Here is a 27,430-nt window from a genome sequence, read left to right as displayed (position 1 = left end):
TGTGTGATGGCTCATATCTGCACTGTGTGTGATGGCTCATATCTGCACTCTGTGTGTGTGTGTGTGATATGGCTCATATCTGCACTGTGTGTGTGTGTGATATGGCTCATATCTGCACTGTGTGTGTGTGTGATATGGCTCATATCTGCACTGTGTGTGTGTGTGATATGGCTCATATCTGCACTGTGTGTGTGTGTGATGGCTCATATCTGCACTGTGTGTGTGTGTGATGGCTCATATCTGCACTGTGTGTGTGTGTGATGGCTCATATCTGCACTGTGTGTGTGTGTGTGTGTGATGGCTCATATCTGCACTGTGTGTGTGTGTGTGATGGCTCATATCTGCACTGTGTGTGTGTGTGATGGCTCATATCTGCACTGTGTGTGTGTGTGTGATGGCTCATATCTGCACTGTGTGTGTGTGTGTGTGTGATGGCTCATATCTGCACTGTGTGTGTGTGTGTGTGTGATGGCTCATATCTGCACTGTGTGTGTGATGGCTCATATCTGCACTGTGTGTGTGTGATGGCTCATATCTGCACTGTGTGTGTGTGTGATGGCTCATATCTGCACTGTGTGTGTGTGTGATGGCTCATATCTGCACTGTGTGTGTGTGTGTGATGGCTCATATCTGCACTGTGTGTGTGTGTGATGGCTCATATCTGCACTGTGTGTGTGTGTGATGGCTCATATCTGCACTGTGTGTGTGTGTGATGGCTCATATCTGCACTGTGTGTGTGTGTGTTGGCTCATATCTGCACTGTGTGTGTGTGTGTGTGATGGCTCATATCTGCACTGTGTGTGTGTGATGGCTCATATCTGCACTGTGTGTGTGTGATGGCTCATATCTGCACTGTGTGTGTGTGTGATGGCTCATATCTGCACTGTGTGTGTGTGATGGCTCATATCTGCACTGTGTGTGTGTGTGATGGCTCATATCTGCACTGTGTGTGTGTGATGGCTCATATCTGCACTCTGTGTGTGTGTGATGGCTCATATCTGCACTCTGTGTGTGTGTGATGGCTCATATCTGCACTCTGTGTGTGTGTGATGGCTCATATCTGCACTCTGTGTGTGTGTGTGATGGCTCATATCTGCACTGTGTGTGTGTGTGATGGCTCATATCTGCACTGTGTGTGTGTGTGTGATGGCTCATATCTGCACTGTGTGTGTGTGTGTGATGGCTCATATCTGCACTGTGTGTGTGTGATGGCTCATATCTGCACTGTGTGTGTGTGTGTGTGTGTGATGGCTCATATCTGCACTGTGTGTGTGTGTGTGTGTGTGATGGCTCATATCTGCACTGTGTGTGTGTGTGATGGCTCATATCTGCACTGTGTGTGTGTGTGTGTGATGGCTCATATCTGCACTGTGTGTGTGTGTGATGGCTCATATCTGCACTGTGTGTGTGTGTGATGGCTCATATCTGCACTGTGTGTGTGTGATGGCTCATATCTGCACTGTGTGTGTGTGATGGCTCATATCTGCACTGTGTGTGTGTGATGGCTCATATCTGCACTGTGTGTGTGTGATGGCTCATATCTGCAGTGTGTGTGTGTGTGTGTGATGGCTCATATCTGCAGTGTGTGTGTGTGTGTGTGATGGCTCATATCTGCAGTGTGTGTGTGTGTGTGTGATGGCTCATATCTGCAGTGTGTGTGTGTGTGTGATGGCTCATATCTGGTGTGTGTGTGTGTGATGGCTCATATCTGCAGTGTGTGTGTGTGATGGCTCATATCTGCACTGTGTGTGTGTGTGATGGCTCATATCTGCACTGTGTGTGTGTGTGTGTGTAATGGCTCATATCTGCACTGTGTGTGTGTGTGTGTGTGATGGCTCATATCTGCACTGTGTGTGTGTGTGTGATGGCTCATATCTGCACTGTGTGTGTGTGTGTGATGGCTCATATCTGCAGTGTGTGTGTGTGATGGCTCATATCTGCACTGTGTGTGTGTGTGATGGCTCATATCTGCACTGTGTGTGTGTGTGATGGCTCATATCTGCAGTGTGTGTGTGTGATGGCTCATATCTGCACTGTGTGTGTGTGTGATGGCTCATATCTGCACTGTGTGTGTGTGTGATGGCTCATATCTGCACTGTGTGTGTGTGTGATGGCTCTTATCTGCACTGTGTGTGTGTGTGATGGCTCATATCTGCACTGTGTGTGTGTGATGGCTCATATCTGCACTGTGTGTGTGTGATGGCTCATATCTGCACTGTGTGTGTGTGATGGCTCATATCTGCACTCTGTGTGTGTGATGGCTCATATCTGCACTGTGTGTGTGTGATGGCTCATATCTGCACTGTGTGTGTGTGATGGCTCATATCTGCACTGTGTGTGTGTGATGGCTCATATCTGCACTCTGTGTGGGTGTAAAGATGGGTTGTGGTGTTGTACAGGCTGCAGTACATCCTGGCATTTGTGAGGGAACCATGCTGTGGCTTATCTTGCGCTGTGTGTGAGGGCACCGTGCTGTGCATGTGACGGCAGGCTGCCTTGCCATATCTAGGTGTGGGGGATCTGGGCTGTGCGTGTGACGGCGGGCTGCCTTGCCATATCTAGGGGTGGGGGATCTGGGCTGTGCGTGTGACGGCGGGCTGCCTTGCCATATCTAGGGGTGGGGGATCTGGGCTGTGCGTGTGACGGCGGGCTGCCGTGCCATATCTAGGGGTGGGGGATCTGGGCTGTGCGTGTGACGGCGGGCTGCCTTGCCATATCTAGGTGTTGGGGATCTGGGCTGTGCGTGTGACGGCGGGCTGCCGTGCCATATCTAGGGGTGGGGGATCTGGGCTGCCTTGCCATATCTAGGGGTGGGGGATCTGGGCTGTGCGTGTGACGGCGGGCTGCCTTGCCATATCTAGGTGTGGGGGATCTGGGCTGTGCGTGTGACGGCGGGCTGCCGTGCCATATCTAGGGGTGGGGGATCTGGGCTGTGCGTGTGACGGCGGGCTGCCGTGCCATATCTAGGTGTGGGGGATCTGGGCTGTGCGTGTGACGGCGGGCTGCCGTGCCATATCTAGGGGTGGGGGATCTGGGCTGTGCGTGTGACGGCGGGCTGCCGTGCCATATCTAGGGGTGGGGGATCTGGGCTGTGCGTGTGACGGCGGGCTGCCGTGCCATATCTAGGTGTGGGGGATCTGGGCTGTGCGTGTGACGGCGGGCTGCCTTGCCATATCTAGGTGTGGGGGATCTGGGCTGTGCGTGTGACGGCGGGCTGCCTTGCCATATCTAGGGGTGGGGGATCTGGGCTGTGCGTGTGACGGCGGGCTGCCTTGCCATATCTAGGTGTGGGGGATCTGGGCTGTGCGTGTGACGGCGGGCTGCCGTGCCATATCTAGGTGTGGGGGATCTGGGCTGTGCGTGTGACGGCGGGCTGCCTTGCCATATCTAGGTGTGGGGGATCTGGGCTGTGCGTGTGACGGCGGGCTGCCTTGCCATATCTAGGTGTGGGGGATCTGGGCTGTGCGTGTGACGGCGGGCTGCCTTGCCATATCTAGGTGTGGGGGATCTGGGCTGTGCGTGTGACGGCGGGCTGCCGTGCCATATCTAGGTGTGGGGGATATGAGCTGTGCGTGTGACGGCGGGCTGCCTTGCCATATCTAGGTGTGGGGGATCTGGGCTGTGCGTGTGACGGCGGGCTGCCGTGCCATATCTAGGTGTGGGGGATCTGGGCTGTGCGTGTGACGGCGGGCTGCCGTGCCATATCTAGGTGTGGGGGATCTGGGCTGTGCGTGTGACGGCGGGCTGCCGTGCCATATCTAGGTGTGGGGGATCTGGGCTGTGCGTGTGACGGCGGGCTGTCGTGCCATATCTAGGTGTGGGGGATATGAGCTGTGCGTGTGACGGCGGGCTGCCGTGCCATATCTAGGTGTGGGGGATCTGGGCTGTGCGTGTGACGGCGGGATGAGAAACATTTCTCATCTCTGGCTGATTTGTTCCTGTACATACTGACTTAATGCTTATTATCTATTTAGCCCATAATGTATGGAGATTATGTTGCATACGACTGCTGGCTGGGCAAGGTGTATGACCTCAAGAACCAAGTTATCCTCAAGCTGTCTAATGGTTCCAGGTACCTTTTCCCTTCTTTTTAAATTGATTGATCAGCAGCAGGGTGGATTTAGTTTAAGTCAAATTGATTTAAATTACTATTTAAAGGTACAGTCAAGTCCAAAAAAAACTTTCATGTTTCAAATAGGACATGTAATTTTAATCAACTTTACAATTTACTTTTATCACCAATTTTGCTTTGTTCTCTTGGTATTCTTTGTTGAAAGCTAAACCTAGGAAGGCTCTCATGATTTCTAAGCCCTTAAAGGCAGCCTCTTATCACATGCTTTTTTATTTGCTTTTCACAACAGGGGAGAGCTAGTTCATGTGAGCCATATAGATAACATTGTGATCACGCCCGTGGCTTGTTGCAGATACTGCACTCATTGGCTAAAATGCAAGTCAATAGATAATAAATAAAATGTCATGTGATAAGGGGGCAGTCTGCAGAGGTAATTACAGAGGTAAAAAGTGTATTAATATAACTGTTGGTTATGCAAAACTGGGGAATGGGTAATTAAGGGATTATCTATCCTTTTAAACACAAATTCTGGTGTTGACTGTCCCTTTAAATCACTAATCCGTAAGACTCAATTTAAATAATGGTTTTCTACATAAAGGTTTCATTTTTAATATTATAACTTTTTATATTAGTTTTCCAGTTATGCCAGACAATTAATTTATTTGGTTATTACCATTCGAAATACAGGCAGTCCCCAGGTTACAGACATGGTAATAACCAAAATAAATATAATTTAAAAAAGACTTAAAGGGACAGTCAACACCAGAATTTTTGTTGTTTTAAAATATAGATAAATCCCTTAATTATCAATTCCCCAGTGTTGCATAACCAACACAGTTATAAGTTTACACGTTTTACCTCTGTAATTACCTTGTATCTAAGCCTCAGCAGACTGCCCCCTTATTTCAGTTCTTTTGACAGACTTGCATTTTAGCCAATCAGAGCTGTCTCCATTGTAAATTCACGTGCATGAACTCATTGTTATCTATATGAAACACGTGAACTAATGACCTCTAGTGGTGAAAAACTATCAAAATGCATTTCAAGGTCTAAGAAATTGGCATATGAACCTCCTAGGTTTAACTTTCAACTAAGAATACCAAGAGAACAAAGCAAAATTGGTGATAAAATTAAATTGGAAAGTTGTTTAAAATTACATGCCCTATTGGAAAGATGAGGTTTTCTTCTGTTAAGTGTGATCAGTCCACGGGTCATCATTACTTCTGGGATATTACTCCTCCCCAACAGGAAGTGCAAGAGGATTCACCCAGCAGAGCTGCATATAGCTCCTCCCCTCTACGTCACTCCCAGTCATTCTCTTGCACCCAACGACTAGATAGGATGTGTGAGAGGACTATGGTGATTATACTTAGTTTTATATCTTCAATCAAAAGTTTGTTATTTTAAAATAGCACCGGAGTGTGTTATTACCTCTCTGGCAGAGTTTGAAGAAGAATCTACCAGAGTTTTTGCTATGATTTTAACCGGAGTAGTTAAGATCATATTGCTGTTTCTCGGCCATCTGAGGAGAGGTAAACTTCAGATCAGGGGACAGCGGGCAGATGAATCTGCATAGAGGTATGTAGCAGTTTTTATTTTCTGACAATGGAATTGATGAGAAAATCCTGCCATACCGATATAATGTAATGTATGTATACTTTACACTTCAGTATTCTGGGGAATGGTACTTCACTAGAATTACACTGTAAGAAGTACATAAAGCTGTTTAATAACTAGAAATTATGTTTAACGTTTTTGCTGGAATGTAAAATCGTTTTCATTTGCTGAGGTACTGAGTGAATAAATGTTTGGGCACTATTTTTCCACTTGACAGTTGCTTAATCTTTTTTCTGACAGTTTCTGTTCTCTCTCACTGCTGTGTGTGAGGGGGAGGGGCCGTTTTTTTGGCGCTTTTGCTACGCATCAGATATTTCAGTCAGCAGCTCATTGTATTTCCTGCATGATCCGGTTCATCTCTACAGAGCTCAGGGGTCTTCAAAACTTATTTTGAGGGAGGTAATTTCTCTCAGCAGAGCTGTGAGAATTATAGTTGACTGAGATAAAAAACGTTTATTCTGTAATTTGTTTCCTGCTTTCAGAATTTGTTATCTTTGCTAATGGGATTAAACCTTTGCTAAAGTTGTGTTGTTTATAAGGATTGAGGCTATAACTGTTTCAATTTATTAATTTTCAACTGTCATAGATCTTCTGTGCTTCTTAAAGGCACAGTACGTTTTTAATATTATTCTAATTGAATTGTATTCCAAGTTGCAAGTTTATTTGCTAGTGTGTTAAACATGTCTGATTCAGAGGAAGATTCCTGTGTCATTTGTTGCAATGCCAAAGTGGAGCCCAATAGAAATTTATGTACTAACTGTATTGATGCTACTTTAAATAAAAGTCAATCTGTACAAATTGAACAAATTTCACCAAACAACGAGGGGAGAGTTATGCCGACTAACTCGCCTCACGTGTCAGTACCTGCATCTCCCGCTCGGGAGGTGCGTGATATTGTAGCGCCGAGTACATCTGGGCGGCCATTACAAATCACATTACAGGATATGGCTACTGTTATGACTGAAGTTTTGGCTAAATTACCAGAACTAAGAGGTAAGCGTGATCACTCTGGGGTGAGAACAGAGTGCGCTGATAATATTAGGGCTATGTCAGACACTGCGTCACAGGTGGCAGAACATGAGGACGGAGAACTTCATTCTGTGGGTGACGGTTCTGATCCAAACAGACTGGATTCAGATATTTCAAATTTTAAATTTAAACTGGAAAACCTCCGTGTATTACTAGGGGAGGTGTTAGCAGCTCTGAATGATTGTAAGACAGTTGCAATACCAGAGAAAATGTGTACGTTGGATAAATATTTTGCGGTAACGGCGAGTACTGAGGTTTTTTCCTATAGCTAAGAGACTTACTGAAATTGTTACTAAGGAGTGGGATAGACCCGGTGTACCGTTCTCACCCCCTCCGATATTTAGAAAAATGTTTCCAATAGACGCCACCACACGGGACTTATGGCAAACGGTCCCCAAGGTGGAGGGAGCAGTTTCTACTTTAGCTAAGCGTACCACTATCCCGGTGGAGGATAGCTGTGCTTTTTCAGATCCAATGGATAAAAAATTAGAGGGTTACCTTAAGAAAATGTTTGTTCAACAAGGTTTTATATTGCAACCCCTTGCATGCATTGCGCCGATCACGGCTGCAGCGGCATTCTGGATTGAGTCTCTGGAAGAGAACATTAGTTCAGCTACTCTGGACGACATTACGGACAGGCTTAGAGTCCTTAAACTAGCTAATTCATTCATTTCGGAGGCCGTAGTACATCTTACTAAACTTACGGCGAAGAATTCAGGATTCGCCATTCAGGCACGCAGGGCGCTGTGGCTAAAATCCTGGTCAGCTGATGTTACTTCTAAGTCTAAATTGCTTAATATACCTTTCAAAGGGCAGACCTTATTCGGGCCCGGGTTGAAAGAGATTATCGCTGACATTACAGGAGGTAAAGGCCATGCCCTGCCTCAGGACAAAGCCAAACCTAAGGCTAGACAGTCTAATTTTTCGTTCCTTTCGTAATTTCAAAGCAGGAGCAGCATCAACTTCCTCTGCACCAAAACAGGAAGGAGCTGTTGCTCGCTACAGACAAGGCTGGAAACCTAACCAGTCCTGGAACAAGGGCAAGCAGACCAGGAAACCTGCTGCTGCCCCTAAAACAGCATGAATTGAGGGCCCCCGATCCGGGATCGGATCTAGTGGGGGGCAGACTTTCTCTCTTCGCCCAGGCTTGGGCAAGAGATGTCCAGGATCCCTGGGCGCTAGAGATAATATCTCAGGGATACCTTCTGGACTTAAAATACTCTCCTCCAAGAGAGAGATTTCATCTGTCAAGGTTGTCAACAATCCAGACAAAGAAAGAGGCGTTTCTACGCTGCGTACAAGAGCTCTTGTTAATGGGAGTAATCCATCCAGTTCCACGATCGGAACAGGGACAGGGGTTTTACTCAAATCTGTTTGTGGTTCCCAAAAAAGAGGGAACTTTCAGACCAATCCTGGACTTAAAGATCCTAAACAAATTCCTAAGAGTTCCATCGTTCAAGATGGAGACTATTCGGACAATTTTACCTATGATCCAAGAGGGTCAGTACATGACCACGGTAGATTTAAAAGATGCTTACCTTCACATACCGATTCACAAAGATCATTACCGGTACCTAAGGTTTGCCTTCCTAGACAGGCATTACCAGTTTGTGGCTCTTCCATTCGGATTGGCTACAGCTCCAAGAATCTTCACAAAGGTTCTGGGTGCTCTTCTGGCGGTACTAAGACCGCGGGGAATCTCGGTAGCTCCATACTTAGACGACATTCTGATACAAGCTTCAAGCTTTCAAACTGCCAAGTCTCATACAGAGTTAGTACTGGCATTTCTAAGGTCACATGGATGGAAGGTGAACGAAAAGAAAAGTTCACTCGTTCCACTCACAAGAGTTCCCTTCCTGGGGACTCTTATAGATTCTGTAGAAATGAAGATTTACCTGACAGAGGACAGGCTAACAAGACTTCAAAGTGCTTGCCGCACCCTTCATTCCATTCAACACCCGTCAGTGGCTCAATGCATGGAGGTAATCGGCTTAATGGTAGCGGCAATGGACATAGTACCCTTTGCACGCTTACACCTCAGACCACTGCAACTGTGCATGCTAAGTCAGTGGAATGGGGATTACTCAGACTTATCCCCTTCTATGAATCTGGATCAAGAGACCAGAAATTCTCTTCTATGGTGGCTTTCTCGGCCACATCTGTCCAGGGGGATGCCATTCAGCAGACCAGACTGGACAATTGTAACAACAGACGCCAGCCTTCTAGGTTGGGGTGCCGTCTGGAATTCTCTGAAGGCTCAGGGACAATGGAGTCAGGAGGAGAGTCTCCTGCCAATAAACATTCTGGAATTGAGAGCAGTTCTCAATGCCCTCCTGACTTGGCCCCAGTTGACAACTCGGGGGTTCATCAGGTTTCAGTTGGACAACATCACGACTGTAGCTTACATCAACCATCAGGGAGGGACAAGAAGCTCCCTAGCTATGATGGAAGTATCAAAGATAATTCGCTGGGCAGAGTCTCACTCTTGCCACCTGTCAGCAATCCACATCCCGGGAGTGGAGAACTGGGAGGCGGATTTCTTAAGTCGTCAGACTTTTCATCCGGGGGAGTGGGAACTCCATCCGGAGGTCTTTGCCCAAATACTTCGACGTTGGGGCAAACCAGAGATAGATCTCATGGCGTCTCGACAGAACGCCAAGCTTCCTCGTTACGGGTCCAGATCCAGGGATCCAGGAGCAGTCCTGATAGATGCCCTGACAGCACCTTGGGACTTCAGGATGGCTTACGTGTTTCCACCCTTCCCGATGCTTCCTCGATTGATTGCCAGAATCAAACAAGAGAGCGCATCAGTGATTCTAATAGCACCTGCGTGGCCACGCAGGACTTGGTATGCAGACCTGGTGGACATGTCATCCTGTCCACCTTGGTCTCTACCTCTGAAACAGGACCTTCTGATACAGGGTCCCTTCAAACATCAAAATCTAACTTCTCTGAAGCTGACTGCTTGGAAATTGAACGCTTGATTTTATCAAGACGTGGGTTTTCTGAGTCAGTTATTGATACCTTAATACAGGCTAGGAAACCTGTTACCAGAAAGATTTACCATAAGATATGGCGTAAATACCTATATTGGTGTGAATCCAAAGGTTACTCTTGGAGTAAGGTTAGGATTCCTAGGATATTGTCTTTTCTACAAGAAGGTTTAGAAAAGGGTTTATCTGCTAGTTCATTAAAGGGACAGATCTCAGCTCTGTCCATTCTGTTACACAAACGTCTGTCAGAAGTTCCTGACGTCCAGGCTTTTTGCCAGGCTTTGGCCAGGATTAAGCCTGTGTTTAAAACTGTTGCTCCACCATGGAGTTTAAACCTTGTTCTTAATGTTTTACAGGGCGTTCCGTTTGAACCCCTTCATTCCATTGATATAAAGTTGTTATCTTGGAAAGTTCTATTTTTAATGGCTATTTCCTCGGCTCGAAGAGTCTCTGAATTATCAGCCTTACATTGTGATTCTCCTTATTTGATTTTTCATTCGGATAAGGTAGTTCTGCGTACTAAACCTGGGTTCTTACCTAAGGTAGTTACTAACAGGAATATCAATCAAGAGATTGTTGTTCCTTCTTTATGCCCAAATCCTTCTTCGAAGAAGGAACGTCTACTGCACAACCTGGATGTAGTCCGTGCTCTAAAATTTTACTTAGAGGCAACTAAGGAATTTCGACAAACGTCTTCTCTATTTGTCGTTTACTCTGGGCAGAGGAGAGGTCAAAAAGCTTCTGCTACCTCTTTCTTTTTGGCTTCGTAGCATAATTCGTTTAGCTTATGAGACTGCTGGTCAGCAGCCTCCTGAAAGAATTACAGCTCATTCTACTAGAGCTGTGGCTTCCACTTGGGCCTTCAAGAATGAGGCCTCTGTTGAGCAGATTTGCAAGGCTGCAACTTGGTCTTCGCTTCATACTTTTTCCAAATTTTACAAATTTGACACTTTTGCTTCATTGGAGGCTATTTTTGGGAGAAAGGTTCTTCAGGCAGTGGTTCCTTCTGTATAAAGAGCCTGCCTATCCCTCCCGTCATCCGTGTACTTTTGCTTTGGTATTGGTATCCCAGAAGTAATGATGACCCGTGGACTGATCACACTTAACAGAAGAAAACATAATTTATGCTTACCTGATAAATTCCTTTCTTCTGTAGTGTGATCAGTCCACGGCCCGCCCTGTTTTTAAGGCAGGTAAATATTTTTTAATTTTTACTCCAGTCACCACTTCACCCTTGGCTTTTCCTTTCTCGTTGGTCGAATGACTGGGAGTGACGTAGAGGGGAGGAGCTATATGCAGCTCTGCTGGGTGAATCCTCTTGCACTTCCTGTTGGGGAGGAGTAATATCCCAGAAGTAATGATGACCCGTGGACTGATCACACTACAGAAGAAAGGAATTTATCAGGTAAGCATAAATTATGTTTTTTTGGACTTGACTGTCCATTTTAAGGGACAGTCAAGTCCAAAAATAAACTTTCATGATTCAGATAGGGCATGTAATTTTAAACAACTTTCCCATTTACTTTTATCACCAATTTTGCTTTGTTCTCTTGGTATTCTTAGTTGAAAGCTAAACCTAGGAGGTTCATATGCTAATTTCTTAGACTTTGAAGACTGCCTCTAATCTGAATGCATTTTGACCACCATAGGGCATTAGTTCATGTGTTTCATATAGATAACATTGAGCTCATGCATGTGACGTTACCCTGGAGTGACCACTGATTGGCTAAAATTCAAGTCTGTCAAAAGAACTGAAATAAGGGGGCAGTCTGCTGAGGCTTAGATAAAAGGTAATCACAGAGGTAAAAAGTATATTAATATAACTGTGTTAGTTATGCAAAACTGGGGAATGGGTAATAAAGGGATTATCTTTCTTTTTAAACAACAACATTTCTGGTGTTGACTGTCCCTTTAAGTACAACTCATACTTACAAATAAAATAGAGTTTTATCGCCAATCCTTTTCACGATAACCCAAAATATTCAAAATCCAATTGTCACAAGGAAAGAAAGTGATGTGACATTTTCTGAACAGGGGCACAGATAGCAAAACAAACTTTTCCCTATGATATCCAAAAGTAAAAAAATGTTTGGCTAGACAGTTTCACCTAAAAAAAAAAAAAAAAAGTGCCTGTTCCAAATTACAAACAAATTCAATTTAAGAACAAACCTACAGAACCCATCTTGTACTTAATGGACTGCCTGGTACATTGGAATGAATGACGTTATTGGGAGTTGAACTTTCTCCAGTTTAATAGGTTAATCATTCTTTATTAATTGGAGAAAAAAAATCATTACTTTTTAAATTATAATTGAACTAGTTTTATTTAACTAAAGAAAAATAATCAAATTATTAACAGCAATCCATTATTTAACTAAAACAATATTATAGTTTTTACTTTCATTTTAAAGGGACACTGAACTCATATTTTTTCTTTTGTGATTCAGATAGAGCATGAAATTTTAAGAAACTTTCTAATTTACTCCTATCAAATTTTCTTCATTCTCTTGGTATCTTTATTTGAAATGCAAGAATGTAAGTTTAGATGCCGGCCCATTTTTGGTTAGCAACCTCGGTTATTATTGCTGATTGGTGGATAAATTCATCCACCAATAAAAAAGTGCTGTCCAGAGGTCTGAACTAATAAAAAAGCTTAAATGCCTTCTTTTTAAAATAAAAAAATAGCAAGAGAACGAAGAAAAATTGATAATAGGAGTAAATTAGAAAGTTACTTAAAATTGCATGCTCTATCTGAATCACAAAAGAAATAATTTGGGTTCAGTGTCCCTTTAATGCTTGCCCCTCCCTCCTCACACTTAGGTCCTTGTGCAGATCAGTTCCACTCCATTCAAAATTGTATTCATTGAGCTTCTTGAAACTTACTAAAGGTTTATGCTGTGTACAAAGGTTTGCAGGGGAGCAATGGCATAAAAATTACTTAACAATTTACTTCTATCATATGCTTCATTCTCTTAGTATTCTTTTGCTGAAATGCACACACAGGTAGGCTCAGGAGCAGCTATGTACCACTATAATCTAGCTGCTGATTGGTGGCTGCTGATATATGCCTCTTGTTGTTGGCTCGCCCAAAGGATGCCAAGGCAATGAAGCTCATTTAATAACAGAACTAAATCTGAAAACCTGTTTTTCTCTATCTAAATCATAATGGAAACATTTGGGGTTTTTGAGATCCTTTAAGATCTATTTCTCAACTCTGTATGTTTTGCTGTGAAGAAGAGGCGCGTTATCTCTGCAGACACATACTCAGTTTTACGTACTACAAAACAAAGAATATGTGATATCTTCTAGACCGAAAACAAAATGCTCCTCTGGGGGAGGCGGCATTGTGAATGGGCTAATTGAATTAATTTACCAAAAAAATAATTGCAGCCCTGTTGCTACATAAACATAAATCCTTATTTCAGGGGGAATAACCTTTTGGCTTTTAATATATCTTAAATATAAAACTATCTTTTAGAATTTTTTTTAATTTTATTTCTCTTCCCCTTCAGTGCCATATGGACGTAGGTACTTTTTCAACAGTACACACTGGGCAAATAACTGTGTGATATAGTACCTACATCCAACATGGTCAGTTTAGACAGCCGAGATTGCAGCCGGGGGCAGAAGGCATCTGCCTTCATAGGGAAAGGGGGTACTGATCATGCTTCTTTCACCATATGAAGCCAGATCACTTTGTCACTGTCTGTATCTGCTATGGTGGTGCCGTGGGGGAGAGAGGGAGTCAGGTGGTTAGCCCATCGCTAGAGAGGGAGGAATGGGAGGGTTCCCTATGGTACAGAAAATTATTTCACCTGCATGATACATTTCTGAACATCTGGCGGCTCCTTTAAAGCGATACTAAACCCTATTTTTTTTTTCTTTCAAGATTCAGAGCAGCAATTTTAAGCAACTTTCTAATTTACTCCTATTCATTTTTCTTTGTTCGCTTGCTATCTTTATCTGATAAAGCAAGATTGTAAGCTTAGGAGCCTGGGTTGCGCTTGCTGATTGGTGGCTAAATGTACCCACCAGTCAGCAAGCGCTATCCAGGGTGCTGAACCAAAAATGGGCCAGCTCCTTAGCTTAGAGTCCAGCTTTTTCAAATAAATATAGCAAGAGAACGAAAAAAATTAATAGGAGTAAATTCAAAAGTTGCTTAAAATTGCATGCTCTATCTGAATCATGAAAGAAAATATTTGGGTTTAGTGTCCCTTTAAGCTGTTCTTGCCGGTACTGTAAGTTGGACACACTCCTGATCTCTCCATCTATAATTGCATCTCTCTCCATCTGCTCTGCTTTTAAGCTATTCACGCATGCCTTAGTGATCTCTGCATTCACTTAACACAGACAAGTGTTCCTTGGTCTCTGCATTCTCAGCCTTTGCAAAGGCAGCCTTGGTATCTGCCAACCCATGCAGGAAAATCCGCACACGGTCTATCTTAACAAGCATAGTATGTCCTCTCCACTCAATCTCGCTCATCGTAGCAGCCTGCTTGGCACTTGTCTGGGTGATCAGAACCTCTATTTTTTTTTTTTCATGATAAAGAAAAGAAACGGTTGACCCCAGGTGCTTATTAGTATTAGTTATTTGAGCGCCAACAGACTCCACAGCACTTATACAAATCTACATATATCACACCCCAATCTACTACTCAACCATCTGGGTATAATGCTAAAACTTCACATTTATTAACCTGAATTAAAAGGGAACAAAAAAACGTAAGTAAAAGTAATTCTACTCCCTGTGAAGTTAATCCGAGCCCTGTACAAAATGGGAACTATCCCCATTGGTGTACGTACAGCAAAATAAAAAGATCCCTATAAATGTCTGTAGAAATTGCTTTAAACCCCCCAAAGGAGCAAATGAGGACGGGCACTATCTACCCTCATGCTGTACAGCTGCACCAATTATTTAAAAAGAACTGGGTGTCCCTGTACTAAGCTGTGACGGATACCCCGCTACCCCGACTGGGTAGCACCGTCGACCGGGTCCTTCCTCTGCCTAGAACAAGTGGCTATGTAGCACAGGAAAGTGATTCTAGCAGGAGCCCACCCAAATAACTAGACAGACTAGCATTCAGGTGAAAAATAGAACTGATTTTATTGAAAACACACACTCCTTTTATACAGACAGCTCATATTGATAAGACCCTGGACAATCCCACTATTTTCCCGCCATTCCTGCCCCTCCAGACAACCCGGCACCTCCATAGGAGCCACAGTCTCACATAATCCCAATACATAGGGGTGGCGGTTTCGGGGTGATCCCGGTGGAGCGGCGGCACTTCCAGGGTGTAATTTTAAAGCTCTTGGTGCCCAGATGCCAAAAATCAGCATGATTTGTTACTGGGGACTGGAGTTGGTCTGTTGAAGTTATGGGGTTAGGGGTGTCCAAAACCCCCGGTTCCTAAAGGAGCTCCCCTCTGATAGTTGCCACAGCTCTTGACCTTTTATACACACTTCACAAAACAAGCAAACAAAAGCTTCCAGAGATTGTGGCTGCTCTGAGGAGCCCAAAACCACTGAGAAACAGGTTGTAGGGGGGTGGGGGGGTAGCCTTAGCTGTCTGGTATCCGTGACATAAGCCTCCTAAAAAAAAAAATGACATGTATGCATAACACTTATAGTTCATAAGATCAATCAAACCTCAATGTAGGGGCAAAGTAGCCCTTAGCACATTCACTTTAACATCAGGAAGCAGCTCTGAAATGCCTGATGTACGTTTTGCTGAAGCTTTATCAAAGGCGAGACGCTCCCAGATCTGTCGAGTATAAATCAGGTTAAACCACCAATCGTCTTAGTAATTCTAACCTACATTCACTCAGTAGCCTAATATGAGATACGCATTGTTCCCACGTGGTGACCATAATTATGCATTCATCACATGATACCACGTCATGTTACATGTCCTTGTCATTCATTCATGAGGTAAAATAGTCCCATGTTCAACATAACGCCGACACAAGATTAAGAAGTCACCATGTGGGTGGAGCCTCACAGGCACTAGCATCTCAACTGTTACTTTTTCCACAGTAAACTTATGCCTATTTCCCATATTGAAATTCAATGTTTTTCTTAAAGGGATAGTAAACCCCAACATTTTCTTTTATGATTCAGATAGAACATACAATTTTAAACAACTTTCCAATTTACTTCTATTATAAATTTTTCTTCATTCTGTTGTTATCCATTGCTGAAGGGACAGCATTGCACTACTGACAGGAAGCTGAAAATATCTAGTTAGCCAATCACAAGAGACAAATTTGTGCAGGCACCAATTAGCAGCAGCTCCCACTAGTGTATGATATGTGCGTATTCATTTTAAAACAAGGGGTACTAAGAGAACAAAGCACATTTGTAAATAGAAGTGAATTTAAAAGTGTCTTAAAATGACCTGCTCTATCTGAATCTTGCACATTTAAATTTTGACTTTCCTTTCCCTTTAAGTCTCAGGCAGCATGAGCAATATCCCTTTTACCATTGGAAATCCCAATGAAACTGTCCATTTAGCTGCTACAATTCCTTAATAATCTGGGTTATTTCCAGCCCCTGCTTTACTCCTGCAACCGGACACTCGTTCTTGTCTTATTCTCATCCATCCCGGTTTTCCAGCCGTTGCTCTGCCGCCATCTTTTCAGCACAAAGGATAATTATGGGCCCCACCAAAAAGCATTTTATTGTTTTTTTTTTTAAAGTAGTACAACACTACTGAGAGCTATCTGAGGAGCTAATGACGAGTGGCATATATGTGCAGCCATCAATCAGCAAATAGCTCCCAGTAGAACATCGCTGCTCATGAGCCTACCTATACTTTTCAACAAGGACACCAAGAGAATGAAGCCTATTGAACAATAGAAGTAAATTGGAAAATTGCATGCTCCTGAATCCAGAAAGTTTAATGTTATTGTACCTTTTAAATTGGTCCTAGAGAGAACACTGCTAATAACGTATTGAATTCCTTTTTCTTTGTGGGAAACATTTTAGAGACCAGGATTAATTTGGTGCTCATTGCTTCCTTTCTTTTTTTTTCAGGTGTTCCATGAGCACAGAGGATGCATCTAAACTGTATGATGTCTGTCCCCATGCCAGTGATTCGGTAATGCCTGCTTTTTAAACCTTAGGAAATGGCCTTGTCCCAATACTCTGTTTAATGTTTATCACTCTGTTGCCATTGCTATTAGTTCTTAAAGGGACATGAAACCCAACTTTTTTTTCTTTCATGATCCAGATAGAACATACACTTTTAAACAACTTCCTGTTTCACTTCTATGTTCAAATTTTCTTTGTTCTCTTATCTTTTGTTGAAAAGCAGGGACGTAAGCTCAGTAGCATGCACGTGTTTGGATCATATATGTACTATATGGCAGCACTATTTCCTGTCATGTAGTGCTCGAGACACCTACCTAGATATCTCTTCAACAAAGAATATCGAGTAAATTGGAAACTTTGTTTAAAAAGTGTATACTCTGAACCTGTATATGTCTGAATCACAAAAGAAAATGTTTGGGTATCATAACTATTTAAACCTAATCATTTTAAAAAATAAGGTTGACTAATGTATTTATTCTCCTCTCAGGGTCTGTTTTTTGATGACTCTTATGGATTCTATCCTGGTCAAGAACTGATCGGACCTGCCAAGGTCTTCTCAAATGTCCAGTGGCTGTCTGGGGTGAAGCCGGTACTGAGTACCAAGAGCAAATTCAGGGTGATGGTTGAAGAGGTTAGTACTGCCCATAATCTACCACCAGCTGTCTTATTTTTTGCATACATGACATTTCTGGCCTTAGCTAATATGCTTTAAATTATTTACCATCGTTCTGACTTATCTTTGGTATATGAAGGATATCAAAATATTTTTTGTCCTGCATTTAGTTTAGAAATCAAACTTTTAAACCCTTAACAACCAACTCACGGTCTTGTGACTGGTTCAACTTTGCCGACAGCAGTGAAACTGCGCTAGTACTGCATGCAGCTATAGTGTGGTCTTGCCGCCATCGGCAAAACCTGGGCTATTTCTGAGGCCACATAAGGGGCTATATCAACTGTACCCTGTACATCAGAGGTTGTTAAAGGGTTAAATAAACTTTCAACAAAGCACAAATAGCTCAAGTTTGTACAAGTATTTCTCCAAGTCCACCAGGATGACTTTCAATAAATACACTTTAGATATGCTAGGGATAATACCCTCCTGCATTGTGTAATGAATGTAATAACCGCTAGTGTCAACTCACCACACACTTGTACACAATTAACTCATTACCACTATTCCCAGCTTAATATTATATGTAGTGCTCCTTTAGTATAGTGGCAATATCTCTGAGACTTTTCCTAATAGTAATTCCAGGCTAATGATTTACCAGACATTTGTTTCTTTACCAGAGAGAGCTTTAATTAAAATCTGCCCAAATAAAGAGTTTACAGAGTTACAAAAAACAGAATTTATACTTACCGATAAATGTATTTCCTTCGGGCTGATGAGAGGCCATAGCTTCATAACGTGGGATATATTCCAGCCTATCAGGAGGAGGTCAAGAACCCTCAGCTTTAGCCCCTCCCACCTCCTCTCCAGTTTACATATAGCCAAGCGGAGGAGAGACAGAAAAAAAGGTTAGGGGCTATGGACTCTCATCAGCCCGAAGGAAATACATTTATCTGTAAGCATACATTCTGTTTTCCTTCTTAGCTGATAAGTCCATAGCTTTATAACGTGGGATGCAATACCCAAGCTGAGAGTCCATGTTAAGAAAGGGTGGGACATAAGTAGGCAGTTCCTATTTGCTGAACACTGCGGCCTGAAGGACTTTACTGCCAAAAGCTGCAGAAGAAGCATAAATGTCAAAATTATAACATTTTGAAAAAGTTTGAAGGGAAGACCAAGATGCCACCTTGCAAATCTATTCCAAGGAGGCATCATCCTTAAAATCCCTGAAAGTAGGGGGCATGTCCGGGCAGCGGCCATGATCGGTCGCAATACTAGCTGCTGAGCATTGGAACAATACTATCCGCCGTGTATTAAGAGTATTATCTGACAACCTGTACCTATTTCATTTTGCTTAGATTCTATCAAGATCACTGCATCGTTTGATGCCTCTATTTCTGTATTGCCTGCAGTCTAGTCCAGACCGTTGAGACTTGGGCGGCCCGAATAGGGAAGGCCTCAACACCCACCCCGTTCACGCGGGTACAGAGTGAGCTATTCTCACTCACGCAACCACTAAGAGCTGAGTTATCCCCTTCTGCAATGGAGTTGCAGATACCTGTGAAAACCCTGCTATGCATGCTTGAGGAACATTTTCATAACCTTCACCTATTAATTAAAAGGGGCTTCGGTGGCACCACTAACCTGAAAATGTTGACACATGCTGGCCAGCCACGGGGAGAGGAGCAGCTAACTGGGGTGTTGGAGATCCCCCATGACCCAAAGCTGGAGAAAGAGAACTCTGCTGGAGGCCACACCGGGACTTCAGGGGATGCAGCAGCGGAGGTTATGGTCTTTCCGGACGCCATAGATGCCCCAACGTTGCTGAATTTCAGGGAGGCTGTCCCCGCTATCGGATATATGCAACTTGGGGATTGGATCACTCCTAAGGCGGCGAGCTACGTAAAGGCACTAGCCTTGACATACCAGGGAGCTGCCCATCTACAAACAACGCCATCTGGCAGACTATCGCAGCAACGGCTTCTGAGCAGCGACACAGTGAACATGGCAAGCGGCAGTGAGAAAGTTTGTCTCGTGCAGCTGGATGTTAAGATGCCACAACAGTCACCTGAGTACAACATTATGTACGTGCTCCTCTACATAAATTCTATTGACCCTGCACTGGCCCTTGGCAAAAGAGGAATAGGCTGAATAGATGCTGCATCACCACAACCGATTACTTAAGGTGGGAGCTCATGAACTTTAGTGAAGTAGCGATGTCCTAAACATTATGACAGCAGTGTGCTTGAGAGTACGTTACATGGACACCGGATAATTATTGATGTACATAACTTAGAAATGAGTCTCTGTTAACTAGCACCACTGGCTTTTGGTTCAGAGCCTCCTACCCTGTACTATCTAATTTATTAAGAACAGACTACTTTCGTGGCAGGAGTTCCTGAGCTCCGGTATAGGGTGAGATATTATGCTGCATCCATTTTCAAAGGGACTGCATTAATCTGTCAATCGGTCACTCCACTTAATCATTTGGACGATTCTGCTCACTAATAAGAACTGCTTGTGTAGACATTAAGATTTGCGGCCAGATTTCATGCAAACACAAATCTAACTCTGCTGCTTAAATTAGTGCTAATTCCCATCTATATGTTTCCCATGATAAGTGCAATTAGATCCAAGGGTATATTCATGCTCAAGTATGGGAATTCAGCTCATAAGTATATAAAACCTTAATAGATCGTGACATATTATATACCTATCCTTACTTTTCTAAGTGGTACAACTTATGCACCTGTGCCGATGGTAGAGTTCTAAGTTATCTCTTTTACATATATACCAGCTCTGTCCACTAGAGGGGAGTAAAACCACATTTCTGCTTAGTATGCCAGGAAGGTCTCTATCCTTTTGGTGATACGTTTTTCAGAGAAGGAATTAGATTGCAGAAATAGCTCCCAGTAGCACTATAGAATACCAGCCCACTTGTGATGTAAGTACCTTTGCTGCCTATACATTGAGAGTGACCATAAATAGCTGGAGTAGAAGGGATAAAAACAGTTAATTATTTTATATATCGTTGGATGATAGTTTGGGCAATATTGGGATAGGTATCTATGTATAGCTGACTCTACAGCACACTTTCATTTGCCAGACATGTGATAGTCACATAGGTTTCAGTCCAAGCTCCAAGTGAAAGCATCTTAACCTGTTAAATGTTATGTTTTGCCATGATTGGAAAGTCTTCCCTCATATATGTAAACATTGTCTAGTCTGAGATCCAAGAGTGGTCTCTCCAGCTTGAGGTGAGCAAATTACTTTTATAATATCCCTTTTCAGTCCATTGTAAAATATAAATGTTCTATGTTCTCAGCTAGGTAAACACATTTCAGTTCAAGCTCCAAGTGAAGAGAATATATCTTGTTAAATCTAGCATTTTGGTATGATGAGCTAGAATTCCCTCCTACATATATTTTTTGTCTAGTCTAATGAGACCCAAGAGTGGTCTCTCCAGCTTGAGGAGGGCAAGATACCTTTCTACTATACCTACAAAGGAGGTTGGACATTGACTTTGATAGTTATTTATTTTCAAATTGGTAGTCTATGTCTAAATGTATTTATTTACTATAATTTACTAGTGCTGTTCTGATGTAGCTCTGCATGACTATCCTGTGAACCTATTGACAGACCTACCAATGTGTAGACATATGTTTATGTCCTTAATTACATTGTAACATGGTTTTTGCTTTATAAGTTTTTTTTTTATCACCTCAATAAAAAAAAATATTAAAAAAAATAATAAAAAAAAATCCCTGAAAGTAGATCATTTATATTGTAGGGTGATCAGTTACCCTTTTCGTTGGGGGATTTACCACAACCAAGTAAGTGTTACGACTAATCTGCGTGAGTCAGGATGCCAGGGCCACCACCATAGCTTTCTGACCCTTCCTAGGACCAGAGTAGTAGAAACATATACTGGAAGTTTGTCTAAAGTCTTTAAGTAGCCTGAATATAGTACAACATCTAGGTTGTGAAGTAATCTTTCCCTTTGGATTAAAAGGCTTTGGACAAAAATAACAAACACCCAATTCATGATTTTTATCCGAAGATTCCAACTTCGGAAGAAAATCATATATTTGGTCCACAGGAAGAAGAAATGAACTTCTAGGGCACCAGTTTAAAGTCTAAAATATGCATAGGTTAAAAATGAGACCCTTGCAGAACAGAGAGAACTAAATTCAAGTTCCATGGAGGAGAAATTGGTCTAACAGGACAAATTCTCACCAGGGCTTGAACAAAAGTTTTGACAACTTATCTAACTTTTTGTGAAACAGAACAGTTTATTTGATATCTAACCCTTTAGAGTACTAGCTGATAGGCCCTTATCTAGTCCATCCTGAGGGAACTGAAGTATTCTTGGAATTGTTTTAAAGGATTTCAAAGAAAAAAACCCTCAAGAAGAACATTAAAGAAAGTAAGCTTTTCAGATGCTATGATAAATTATATGCTTAACTGGCTTACTCGCATAAAGCAAAGTATAGATATACGAGTCAGAGAAGCCCCTGATCTTTAGGTCTAAGCATTTGTCAAACTGAGATAACTGGGATAACTCTTTCACTCAGTCTACTTAAAGCTACTTGGAGTGAAGTTGCCTAGTGGTACTGGGTCCCAGGCCAGGACTGAGCCCACAAATGGTATGAAAAAATTATAAACTCTTGATAGCAGAGCGCCTCTGAAATCTTAAAACTCTCTCCTCTGAGGCCAAGAACAAACTGGAAAGGGAGAGGAGGTGGAAAAGGCTAAAGCTCTTTAAGGGTTCTTGACCTCCTCCTGATAGGCTGGAATATTTCCCACATGTTAAGAAGCTATGGACTCTCATCAGCTAAGAAGGAAAGGTTTTCACTTGCAAAAACACGTGTCCTATCTGTTAGAGTGTGTGTGCACCGAACCCCCTTCTTCCTTTTCTAGTGTAGTGGTTCACACCTTTTTCACTCAGTCTTAAAGCATAGTTATATTGAAATATAGATTCCAAACACCAACCTCTATGACTGTATGTTAGTGCATGTGTGTTGTGTTATTGAGAGTATGTGTACCTTACCATCCTTCCATTCCTCACTCTCTTAGCTGTTCTGCATATATATGTCACCTGAGATTTTTTTGTGGGACAAGTTGCCATTAGTGTCAATTACATCCTTTCTTGCAAATTTGCCTTGCAAATCTGTTCCACAGAAGCTTCATTTTTGAAGGCCCAGGAAGAAGAAACCGCCCTTGTGGAATGAGTTGTGATTTTCTCAGGAGGTTGCTGTACAGCAGTCTCATATGCCAAGTGAATAACGCTCTTTAGCCAAAAGGAAAGTGAAGTAGCCATAGCTTTCTGACTCTTGTGTTTCCCAGAAAAGCAAACAAACAATGCAGAAGACTGACGAAAGTCCTTAGTTGCCTGCAAATAAAATTTTAGCGCTCGCACAACATCCAGATTATGTAACAAGTGTCCTTTGTGAGAAGAAGGATTAGGACACAAAGAAGGTACAACGATTTCCTGATTAATATTCTTGACCGAAACAACCTTGGGCAGGAAACAAAACTTAGTACGCAGAACCACCTTACCAGAGTGTAAGATAAGGGGAATCACACTGTAAAGCAGAGAGTTCAGAAACTCTCCCAGCAGAGGAAATGGCAACAAGAAACACAAAACTTTCCAAGATAACCTCTTTATATCTAAAAAAAACCTTTTCTCAAGCGGAGCCTGTTGTAAAACTTTAAGAACAAGGTTAAGATTCCATGGAGGAGTAACAGGTTTAAACACAGGCCGAATTCTAACCAAGGCCTAACAAAATCATTGCACGTCTGGCACATCCGCCAAGCGCTTATGTAACAAAATAGACAATGCCGAAATCAGACCCTTAAGAGTACTTGCCGACAAATCCTTCTCCAGACCATCCAGGAGAAAGGACAAAATCCTAGGAATCCTTACTCTACTCAGAGTATCCTTTGGATTCACCAATACAAGTAATTACGCCAGATCTTATAGTAAATCCTGCGAGTCACAGGCTTACAAGTCTGACTCAAGGTCTCAATGACCGACTCTGAAAATCCACTTTTGGATAAAAATAAGCATTCAATCTCCAAGCAGTCAGCTTCAGAGAAACGAGTTTTGGATGAAGGAAGGGACCCTGAAGTAGAAGGTCCTTCCTCAGAGGCTGTCTCCAAGGTGGAAAGCATGACATTTCCACTAGGTCTGCATACCAAATCCTGCGATGCCACGCAGGGGCTAACTGAGGCCAGGCCAGAAGAGCATTGAAGATTGCTTTCAGCTCCAAGATGTTTATGGGCAGGACTGACTCCTCCTGGGTCCATAAGCCCTGACCTTCAACGAGCCCCATACTGCTCCCCAACCTAGAAGGCTGGCATCCATGGTCACAATAACCCAGGAGGGTCTGCGGAAGCAAGTACCCTGGGAGAGATGATCCTGAGAGAGCCACCACGGAAGAGACTATTGATGCCTGATCTAGATCTACACGCGGAGACAGGTCCGTATAGTCCCCATTCCATTGTCTGAGCATGCATAACTGCAGAGGTCTGAGATGGAACCGAACAAACGGAATGATGTCCATGGAAGCCACCATCAGACCGATTACCCTCCATACATTGAGCCACTTAAGGGCAAGACAAGAGTCAAAAATCTTTTTTTCTGACCTCTGTCAGAAATTTTTTCAATAACAGGGAGTCTGTTATGGTCCCCAAAAATAAGACCCTTGTAGCTGGAACCAGAGAACTTTTTTTTTCTTTTTTTTTTTTTTTTTTCGATTCACCTTCCATCCGTGGGATTGAAGAAAAGACAACAAGATCTCAGTATGAGATTCTGCTTGTTGAAAAGATGACGCCTGAACCAGAATGTCGTCCAGATAAGGTGTCACTGCAATGCCCCGAGATCGAAGCACAGCTAAAAGAGCCCCCAGAACCTTTGAAAAAAATTCTGGGAACTGTGGCAAGGCCTAATGGAAGTGCAACAAACTGGAAATGATTGTCCAAAAAGGCGAATCTCAGAAACTTGTGATGGTCCCTGTGAATGGGAACATGAAGGTATGCATCCTTTAGGTCTATGGTTGTCATGAACTGACCCTCTTCTTCCAAGGGAAGAATGAAGCGTATAGTCTCCATCTTGAAGGATGGCACTCTGAGAAACCTTGTTTAAACATTTTAGATCAAGGATTGGTCAAAGTTTCCTCCTCCTTTTTGGAAACTACAAACAGATTTTAGTAAAATCCTAGACCCCTTTCCTGAAAGGGAACTGCAACTATTACCCCCAGGGCGGCAAGGTCCTTGACACAATGTAAGAACGCTTCTTTTTATCTGGTCTACAGATAATCTGGAGAGGAGAAACCTGTCTCTGGGCGGAAAAGATTTAAAGTCTATTTTGTGTTCCTGGGAGACCATGTCCACCGCCCAGGGATTCGGTACATATCTTATCCATGCCCGGGGAAAAAAGAGAGTCTGCTCCCGGATCGTGGGCTAACCCTTTATGCTGACTTGGAATCAGCTGAAGGCTTTTTTGATTGCTTTCCCTTATTCCAGGACTGGTTGGGCTTCCAGGAAGGCATGGCTTGATTTTGCTTAGAGGAAAGGGAGGAAGACTTGGCTTTTTAAAGTTATGAAAAGAACGAAAATTACTCTGACGTCCCTTCTGCTTATTCTTTTTATCTCGAGGAAGAAAAGAACCCTTCCCTCCAGTAATATCTGAGATAATTTCTGCCAAACCAAGTCCAAACAAGGTCTTACCCTTGTCAGCAATAGCCATGAGCTTAGATTTAGATGAAACATCCGCAAACCAGGACTTCAACCACAAGGCCCTGCGGGCTAGGACCACAAATCCAGAAATTTTGACTCCCAGTTTAATAACCTGTAAGGAAGCATCTGTAATGAAGGAATTGGCTAACTTGAGAGCCTTAATCCTGACTTGGATCTCATCAAAAGGGGTATCCTTCTGAAGAGATTCAGACAACGCATCAAACCAGTAAGCCGCTGCACTGGTGACAGTGGCGATACACACAGGTTGCCATTGTAGACCCTGGTGGACATACATCTTTTTTGGTAAAGCCTCCAATTTTTTATCCATTGGATCTTTAAAAGAACTATCCTCTATGGGAATGGTAATCCTCTTGGCTAAAAGTGGAGATTGCTCCTTCAACCTTAGAAACCGTCTGCCACGACTCCTTAATAGAATCCGCTATAGGAAACATCTTCTTTTAAATAGGAGATGGACAAAATTTGAACATGTGAGGTATCTCTTATGTATGTTTAAATGTTTCTGTGATACAATGGATATGACTCTATACCATCAAAAGTATATTGGATATGATTTATTTATTTTTTCTCCTGTATTTGCGCATTTTTTTTAAACATAGCATGTATGTTGTATCCTGTTTTCCACCTCAATAATAAAAAAATAGGAGATAGAGAAAAAGGAATAACAGGTCTTTCCCATTCTCGAGCAATAATCTCTGCAGCACGGTCGGGAACCGGAAATACCTCTACCGTGGAGGGAACATCAAAGTATTTGTTCAATTTACTAGACTTTTTAGGATTGACTACGATAATTGTGTCTGAGTCGTCCAAAGTAGCCAAAACCTCCTTAAGTAATAAGCAAAGGTGTTCTAGCTTAAATTTAAAGGCTACCACTTCAGCATCAGAAAAAGGAATTACTCTGTCTGAGATTTTCCCCTCAGATGCTACCGACATGTCTTCTTCCTCAGGCTTATGGGAAGGGACACTCTGGATAGCCAGAACTTGATCAGAAACATTACTGTTTCCTTAAATTTCCTTTTACGCCTTCCCTGCAACATGGGGAAAGCTGACAAGGCCTCAGATACCACAAGGGATACCTGGGAAGCAATGTCTTGTAGAGAAAATCCTACAGGATTGCAAGAGGAAACACAGGGCACTGTATGTGGAGACTGAAAAAGTTGGGACGCTTGAGGAGAAAGCTGCGGCATATCTGCAACAGGAGACACCTGAACAGCATTTGCCTGGGATAATGGTGGCTCATGATCAAATATGTTATCTCTATAACTTAAAGTTTTCTCAATGTATAAGCAACAAAAAAGAACTGGGGGTTCCACCTGAGCATTAAAACCTAACTGACAAGCAGCAACTTTGCCTGCGATAATGGTTTGAAAAGCCTCTTGATCCATCTTATGTAATAAATAAGGATAACGTGTAAAAATTATTTATTTGTAAATAAAAAAAATGTGTACTGTGTCTTTAAATAGAAATGTGTGGTAACACAACAAACCAAATAGACCTCAGGCTACCTATACACCTCATTAGCTTTACTAAGGTGCCTACCTGTCCTGCAGCTCATAGAGTGACTTCCCTCACAGAAGAAACCATCCCCTTTTCAAATACAGAGCGGTTACAGAACCCTAACTGCCAAAAAAAAGGCTTACAACAGTAATCTCCATGACAAAAAGTTAGTCTAAAAACTACTATAACACACTGAGCCACCATAAATCACCTCAGTCTCAATGCCCAAACTGCCAAAAAGAAACCCCAAACATGAAGGTTTAATAAAGTCCCATATTAAATAAGACAGCTTTTAGCTGTAACAAGTGCCAGCAATCTCCTTGCAAAAGAAAATTAAAATGGCACTTGGCTGAAAGTGCTGTCCGGCAGCAGGACAGCTCACCTTGTTTGAGAGGGTACAGCACCTCACATGGACCTGTGAAGAGAGAAAAACTGAGTAAACCTACTCAGGTTTTCTAGTTAGGGCAGCAGATTCTTGAGAAAATGCAGTGAGGATTGTACCTCACAAGTGCTCAAAAGCCACCACTGCCCTACTGAAGAGACTGATGTGGACTTGGCTAGACCCCAGAAAGGAACAGGGTAAGCTTACTGTGCTAAAAATATATAATAAAATCTTGATTGAAGAAAACTTCTCATCAGACACCTAAACTTCACCTCCTCCTTACACTACAGGCAAAGAGAATGACTGGGGGATTGTGTGTAAGGGGAGTGATATTTAACAGCTTTGCTGTGGTGCTCTTTGTCTCCTCCTGCTGGCCAGGA

The 27,430-nt window shown here is 42.8% G+C and overlaps 1 protein-coding gene across 2 annotated transcripts in view; it reads left to right on the top strand.

Annotated features, from left to right (window-relative positions):
* The first annotated feature begins 3,974 nt into the window (after window positions 1-3,974).
* LOC128655660 ((E3-independent) E2 ubiquitin-conjugating enzyme) overlaps window positions 3,975-27,430 on the top strand; it is an 80,542-nt gene continuing 57,086 nt past the window's right edge. For both annotated transcript variants that reach the window (XM_053709254.1, XM_053709247.1), the window contains exons 1-3: window positions 3,975-4,072; window positions 16,747-16,810; window positions 17,291-17,434. In XM_053709254.1, coding sequence (XP_053565229.1) covers window positions 3,981-4,072; window positions 16,747-16,810; window positions 17,291-17,434 — 300 coding nt within the window. In that variant the 5' untranslated portion in view covers window positions 3,975-3,980. The remainder of the gene's footprint in view (window positions 4,073-16,746; window positions 16,811-17,290; window positions 17,435-27,430) is intronic.

The sequence above is a fragment of the Bombina bombina genome, chromosome 1 (assembly GCF_027579735.1).
Source record: "Bombina bombina isolate aBomBom1 chromosome 1, aBomBom1.pri, whole genome shotgun sequence".
NCBI classification, from domain to species: Eukaryota; Metazoa; Chordata; class Amphibia; order Anura; family Bombinatoridae; genus Bombina; species Bombina bombina.
This window is presented reverse-complemented; position numbering and strand designations above follow the sequence as displayed.